Here is a 7,753-nt window from a genome sequence, read left to right as displayed (position 1 = left end):
TTAGAACCTATTTTATTTATAAATGTTAAATGGTTAACCCTTATTTCGACTTTATTTGCAAGTCAAATGTGAACCTTTTTTATAGGAATGTAGATAAGATTCGATCCTTGGTCTCGGATACCACCCCTCAAGACTTTACCAACTAAGCTTTGAAACATCCACCGATAGAGAAAGTTTAACTATACTTTGTATTTCATATGAAGTACTTTTCATATTTAACTACCTTCGGAGTTTCAAAAGTTAAAAGGAATTGTGAGTCTGCATAAGTTCATAACGCTTAGCAGATACTTTGTACCGCTATAAGATCCCTCAACCATGAGTCCATGACAAACTTCAGATTTTGTGTTCATCCTTCCAAACTTTTGTGCACAAATATTTAAGCAAAATTTTCTCCAATAAGTGTTGTGCGCTTATTAGATGTATAAAAAATTTATTGTACTTCGAGGTAACTTTTACCTGACAAACCTAATTTTTAATATGTTTTGATTAGTTTTTTATATTATAAAGTGATTTTTAATGGATAAACTTTTTAAGGGACAAAGGGATACATAATAACCTTACATACATGATACATTGATAAATTCTTTAAAGCATTTTTGGATTCCATGTCTTACAATATTTATTTACTGTAGTAATTAAAAATTTTCATGAACCCAAAAAGCTGAAACTGCATATATTTATTAGCTGAAAAATGAGCATACATACAAGGTTTACAAGACTACAAGGAAAACCCTAAAGGCATACAAAGTTACAGAAGAATCTAATCTCCAATCAAGCTACATACAGAAAAGGAAAAGAAAAAAAATTAAATTTTGATCACAATTGTAGCATTGAAATTTCGTTGGGGGGTGGAGTGATTTTAGAATCAGATAAATGGCCCCTTCTTAGAGTTTCACTATACAAGTTTAATGAATACATGTTTCCAAAATGCATAAATCACCTGCCAAAGAATAATCCTCTTTCAGGCTGCCACTACGATGTCCAACTAGAGGAAGGGATTCCGTGCTTTTGGAACCACTCCGGCATATGGAATTTTTCATACAAGGCAGGCCTAACATCATCCTGAAGCGAGAGGTGCTTCAGGAGCGGAAGTAAGACTTCAAGAAGCTGAAAGAAACGAAGAGAAGATAAATCAAGCGAAGGATGGGGTGGATTTTTAAAATTCCTTTCGGAAAAGTATATATCAATAATTGTTATTAGTGAATAGTGCAAATAACATGGCATTTACGTAATTAAATCGGTAGGAAAACTTTTAAAAAAAAGGTGGAAACAACAAAAAGAAAAGAATTAAGGGAATTAAATAAATAAAATTTGAGGTTAACATAATATAATTTGAAGTTAACTGAATAAAATGTGAGCTTAAATGAAAAATTGAAGTTAAATGTATATGTTGAAAGTTTATTTATTTACGATTTTGCCATGTGATTTGTACTATTAATCAGTAACAGTAATTGATTTGGAATCACCCTATTTCTTTTAGTTACTTTGTAACTTCAGTTACCTGATCATCATGTGGCTGTCCTGCAGAAAACGGTACACATGGAATCCCATTTAGTGGCTGCAATAGGAAACTGAATGGATTGTTGTCAACAATAACTACTCTGCCTAGATCCGGTGAGATGCAGGATAGATCCTTCACATGATCCCGATACTCCCTGTACATATACCCAAGTTAGAGAGCACAAAACAGCTAAGTTTAAAATGTTGCAAGTCAGAGAAATCACGGAATTGAATAACATTAGGCGCAACTTAACCAAAAAAGGCATCAGATATGTAAGATACTGCTTAATAACATCAGAAAACCTAACAAAAATGATGTTAAATCAGATTCACACACAGCCTACGGCATGATCCCATCTAAATTATGCAAATTCCATCTCACATTCAAGAAAAATACAAGTCTTGACAGAAATCATAGCTCATCCACAAGTATAAGAAACCAGCTACTAAACCTTTTGCCAAAGGCAGTGCCTGGCATAACTAATGCATTCATTTAGCGCGGGAAACCTTCCCAACACCGATCACCAAAAGGAAGTACAATTTAGCTACCAGTATATGCAGGGGGGAATTTCATTCCGCAAATCTGCCAGCAAGAGGGAGCGGGTAAGGAATACTTGAATAAATAAAGATTAAAACAAACAATTAGTATCGCCCATTTTTTAAGATAGAGCATAAACATAAACAATGTCGTTCTAAAACGTTAAAAACAAGGATGGCCCTAGAACATATCAAGATAATAACAGTATACAACTGACATGCTCACAGAGAAAGTATTCAAAAAGAAACATCCTTTAACAACAATTCCCCGCGACAAAAGGACAGGAGATATCAAAGAAGCAGATGAGAATTAGTCAATTACTTATAAAAACTCCAGTTATTCCCTTTAAACATATACATCACAAGTATCTACCTGACTACACATGAATGTGGGCAATCTTGTCTGTTTTGTTCACGTACCATAATTTTGGGTAAGTGGTGGCGTAAATTTCCTATATCATATCATAAGCATGCAACAAGTAAATTAAACCAAGTCTTTACTATTTCTCTCTGTAACTTGTACCCTAAAAAGAAGCAAGGGACATAGAGAACCTCCAATTCGAGCGATATACCACTAATTTGCTCATCATATGATACATCTCCAATTTAGATGCAAGGTAATTAACTAAGAGAATGTATTGGTGTGTATGATTTTCCATGAAATGTCCAATGCAAATGTCCAAGATAACACATCGCCAATAGCATATCATTGTTTTCTTTTTTTCACTAATTTTTGCTGCCGGCCTTGATCCTTGGGAAATGTGGATATTGGTCCTATTGGGTATTACTGGCAATTTACATTGACGAAAAAACATAAATGTTTTGTGAAGATATATTAGGAAGATCACATGAAGTAATTTATGTAAATTGCAAACAAATGACAGATGACCAACTGGCAAAATTATTGATAAATGACTCTCCATATTTGAGTTATCACAGTCAGTCAGTCAACTTCCAGCGATGCAATTATAAAGCTCAAACTTCTCTTTGTTTACTCAAACTTCCAGCGATGCAATTATAAAGCTCAAACTTCTCTTTGTTTACTCAATTTCTCCACCTTTTGGAATGGTTTCTTTGGATTGGTAATGATGGCCTAACTTATTGGTTTTGATTGGTATGCTTTATCTATTCTGTAAGATATTGAGCACGATTCGTAAGATGCCATCTTAATTTGTATCAGTGGTTACACAAATCCATCCCTTTGATATTGTTCTAAAAGTGCAACTAGGCTACTACACAACAAAAAAATAAAATAAAACGGAAAGCACATTCAGGTACTGAGGCTAAAATAGTAGTCACTTGTCATCTTTCACCTGTGCATGAAACAGACCAAGTCAACATGCATGTTTGAGCACCTAGGTGAATTTTGGATACTTTTAGGACATTTTTGCAAAACAAAATCAGTGGTAACTACCCAAAACAAGAGTTCAACATGCAACTATCAATGTATTATAACACTATGTTCTATTCAGACAGTCAATTATGGGACCTAAACTTGAATTGTAAAAAAACAATGCTCACAATCTAAACATTAATGTATGCTAACAGGAGAAAAGAGAAAGTCCTAAGTTTTAGAATACTAACGTGCTAGTAGTCGATGGCCGATACAGGCGACGACTGAACCGATTGTCGACATCAATTCTGTCAACAAGAGGTCTAGCATAACCTGTTCAAAAAATAAATACAGCAACTGTTATAGTAGCATTATAGCAAAAGTGCAAAACACAATAACATACTCACATGTATGATTTAGAGAAACTTCTCTAGCTTTTTCCTTTAAAAGTTTCTTAAACACTTGTGCAAAAAACAACATAAACAAGCAAAATAAATTTGAGCATGATGCTGTAAAGTATGAAAAGATCCGAAGAAAAATGTGAACCTTCTAGACCAGCCGTGAAAAGAATCAAATCTGCAAATTCACTAAGTTGCTCCAAGAATTCATTTAACCCAGGACGTTCAAACACTGTCACATAACTGATTTTGGGCTTCCCTTCGCATTCCTTCAATTTGAGATATACAAATCATGTTTCATTCGGAAAGCACGCGATAATTGATGAAATTGGGAAAACTTGATACCTTATCTGACGATACACATTCCAGCTCAAACCAATCCAGACCTGCTTCTGTCGCCTGTGTACAAAGTGTTGGTGGTAAACTAGAGGTCTCATATGCACATACTAGTGTTTCATCCAGATCAAGTACAACCTGCAAGGTTATAACAAAGATCCACTGTTACGAGGAGGTCATTAAGTAGAAACTTCATGATGAAAATAAAGTAAAAAATTGCAAAAATGTGCATGTCTGGTGCAATAAACAGAGAAGGCCATTCAATACCTTACATCAAATTATACAGGAAGATTGAACCTATACTCTTAAACTACGGAGTAGATCATCAATTATTCAAATTCGGAAACTTGTCCGTATCCCAAAATAAATCCTCACTTATTCAAATTTGTCCATACCACTGGGAAACTGGAAACTTGTCCATATCCCAAACTAACCCCCCCCCCCCCCCCCCCCCCCCATTATTAAAAAAAAGTTCCTCTGGTATTCAAATTTGTCCATATCACAGTATCATTGGAGTTAACCAGTTAAGAAACCAGTGATCAGAGCAATCACTGCTAGGCAGGAAACTTGACTATATCCCTAAACTAAATCCTCAATTATCCAAATTTTCAGTTCATTAATTTGACCTAAAGTTTGCAGATCAAAGTATTTAGAACCAGACCTTGATTTCCAAAAAAAAATACCAATGACAAAAAGATGACGGTACAATGGTTGGCTTATGGAGAAACACTCGATCACTGAAAGCCATCAACATCATCCAATTTCACACAAATCATAATCAATATGCACTAGGCACTAAGGAATCTTGCGGAAAAGTTAGAAACTGTTGTACTTTGGACTTCTCAGCCAATTTCCCAAAATTTCAAATTTAAAAAGATATCCTGCTTGGATCAAGAAAAAGCCCCTCTAAATCTAAAAAATTCTGAACTTGATACAGTATCCAACTATAGGATCCCATCGTCTGGTGCTCATCACAAGAACCACTCCAATATCATTTTCATGCCAATAAAACCCAATTTCAAATGCTCAAGAATGAGAAAATCAACAAGTCTCCTCCAATATGGAATATAATAAATGCAACTTCATCAATCTCAAACACTAACGCATTGTAAGTCTGACATCATTATATTTGATTCTCCACAATAACAGACTCTGATGCTAGAAGCTAACTCGACACCTTCATAAAAAATAAAAAATAAAAGGAAACCCACATTATCCAGCTAAAACTCTAGGACCATAATATCCCCCACAAACATTCCAACAAATTCAACATGAAACCCACAACGTACAACTATAACATTGCAACTAGTTAGTAAAAATGTGCCACTAGAAACAGCAAAGCTCGTTTGTTTTTAAAGCGTAACAATTAAAAAAAAAAAATGCGACCCCCTCACTCAACCTGAAGAGTCTGCAAAAACTATCACAAAATGTTCAATACCAAAACACCTCTCCTCTGAATTCAGCTCACAAGTACGAAACTCATCAAACTACAACGAGAATCAAAGTCAAATTCTATCTCAAAGCCTAAATCTTGACATTACCTTTTTCTCTACTTTCCCACAATCTAATTGAAACTAATCCAAGCCTCGAAACCAACAAACCAGCACCATTCACAGGACTTCAAAATTATTGCATCAAGCATAATCATGTTCCAACACCAAATTTAACATCATCCAAAAACCTGCTCCTCAATCAATGAGGTAAAAAAACGAAAAATATCCCCGGACCCACCATACGGAAAAAAGGGTTAATTCTTTTCATCTATTCATCAACCCACTCTCTCTACATCTAATCATCAAACTACACTCAACCAATTCGGACATTCTAAAATCTCATCAATAATCATCACCCAATGAGCTCACTTTTACCAATCATATAGAACGGGTGTACATCCGCTAGCTTAGTTAGTAGAGTTCGTGTGGAGGTGGTTGTCGTACCCATAATCCCGGAATCCCAGATCAAATCTCGGCTACATCATCTCCCTGGTGGCTCCTGGTCTCCCATCCCTCCCCCTAAAAAAATTCTAAAACGTTTTACTCTAAGCATAGAACGGATGCTATAATTACAAAGAATTCACACACCTACAACAAACTTACTTCAATCCACGAATTTTCAAATCATTTCAAAACACTAAAATCCCACTAAAATTAGAATAACAATGACAACACATACAGTGAGCTTGCCCGAAAGACGAACACTGGGAGCATCACCAGCCTCACCACCATCAGCAGCATTGATATCGACGGCAGTAGCAGCGGAAGCGTGAAGAGGAATCTCAACAACAGGGAGAGGCTTAAAACCGGTAGTAGAAGAATTAGAAGTTGGAGGAGAGAGAAAAGAAGTCTGTCCGCCATGGCTGAAACCTATGTTATTGAAGACTTGCGACATGGAAGGAGTACCTCGAATGATCTGAACAAAGATCTGGAACAAGAACGCTAACCAGTTCATCACCGTCTTCCATAGCTGACCTGATTTCGGCGCGTATACTTCTGTTTGCGCCATTTTTGACTGAAAATTGAGCTTGGGAAAATTCAACAATGGTTGAAAATTAGGGTTTAATTGAATCAATTATGAGAAATCATACTAACTATTTTGAATCTGATGAAAAAATCGAGAAGAATTTGAAGAGGAATAATTAAATGTAGGGATTGAATAAATTTATTGACGAGTGGAATTGTAACATTGAATGATTGATTGATTTCTTTTTCAGCGCTTTTTTTGTTTTTCTGAAAGTGAGGAGAGAGAAAGTAGAGAGAGAAGTGATGAGGAGAGTGGGGGGAGGGATCGTGACTCGTAAGCTAGTCACTACCACCACGGCACCACCCGTAAATTTTTGTTCAAGTCTAATGAAGCGACTTATTGTTTGTAGGACTTGTAGTAGGGAAGTGATAAATCCAAGGAAATTTTTACTTCTTCTAAGAAAATCCTCATTTTTTCAAAGATGATTTCCTTGGAAGAAGTGAATTATTCCTTGGATTTATCATTTCCCCTTGTAGTAATTCATCGTCGTCTACCGGAAGAAGAAAAAGCGGATGAAATAATACTAATTCAATTTAATTTTTTGCATCAATCAAAATTAATGAGCCTCTCTTGTGAAATAAAATAAAATAATGAGCTTTACTCTATTTCTTTTTCTAGACAAATAAATTCATAATAAGAAATATCGATAAAATGTACAGTACAGAATAGCGAATTGTTGTTATATGCCACATTGTCAATGAGGTTTTGGTTTAAAGGCAAAGATTGAAAGTGTGTGTATCGATCGGTGTATGATAGATTGATTTGTCACGTGTTCGAATATTCATCCCACATTTATAACGTTGATTACAATATCATGTTTTGTAAAGAGTTTTCAAGATCCGACGAATGAAATGAAGCAAAATTGTAGTTTAATTAAATGGGTTTTAATGCTTTGTATATTGCATTAAATGTTACTTGGTTTTGTTTTCTAAAATGACTTGTAAATAACACCATGATTAATTAAAATTATATCATCACTCCATTTCGTTTTCAAAAACGACTTACTCCGTATACCACAATGAAACATAATGGCATATGCATGTATTTACAAATATTTTACACATTTGAAATAAATTCAATACAATGGACTAACTTACAGTCAACTCGAAGACTATTCCATTTTAATAAG

At 35.0% G+C, this 7,753-nt stretch overlaps 1 protein-coding gene across 1 annotated transcript; it reads right to left on the bottom strand.

The window, feature by feature from the left end:
- Positions 1 to 659: 659 nt before the first annotated feature.
- On the bottom strand, positions 660 to 6,927 carry LOC110801679 (uncharacterized). Its single transcript, XM_022007078.2, has 6 exons — positions 6,277 to 6,927; positions 4,114 to 4,242; positions 3,917 to 4,037; positions 3,622 to 3,703; positions 1,502 to 1,655; positions 660 to 1,107 (listed from the first exon to the last, which is right to left on the bottom strand). The coding sequence occupies exons 1-6, from the start codon at positions 6,604 to 6,606 to the stop codon at positions 973 to 975; spliced, it is 951 nt and encodes a 316-aa protein (XP_021862770.1). The 5' UTR covers positions 6,607 to 6,927; the 3' UTR covers positions 660 to 972.
- Between the last annotated feature and the right edge of the window lie 826 nt (positions 6,928 to 7,753).

Source organism: Spinacia oleracea, chromosome 1, assembly GCF_020520425.1.
Source record: "Spinacia oleracea cultivar Varoflay chromosome 1, BTI_SOV_V1, whole genome shotgun sequence".
Lineage (NCBI taxonomy): Eukaryota > Viridiplantae > Streptophyta > Magnoliopsida > Caryophyllales > Amaranthaceae > Spinacia > Spinacia oleracea.
This window is presented reverse-complemented; position numbering and strand designations above follow the sequence as displayed.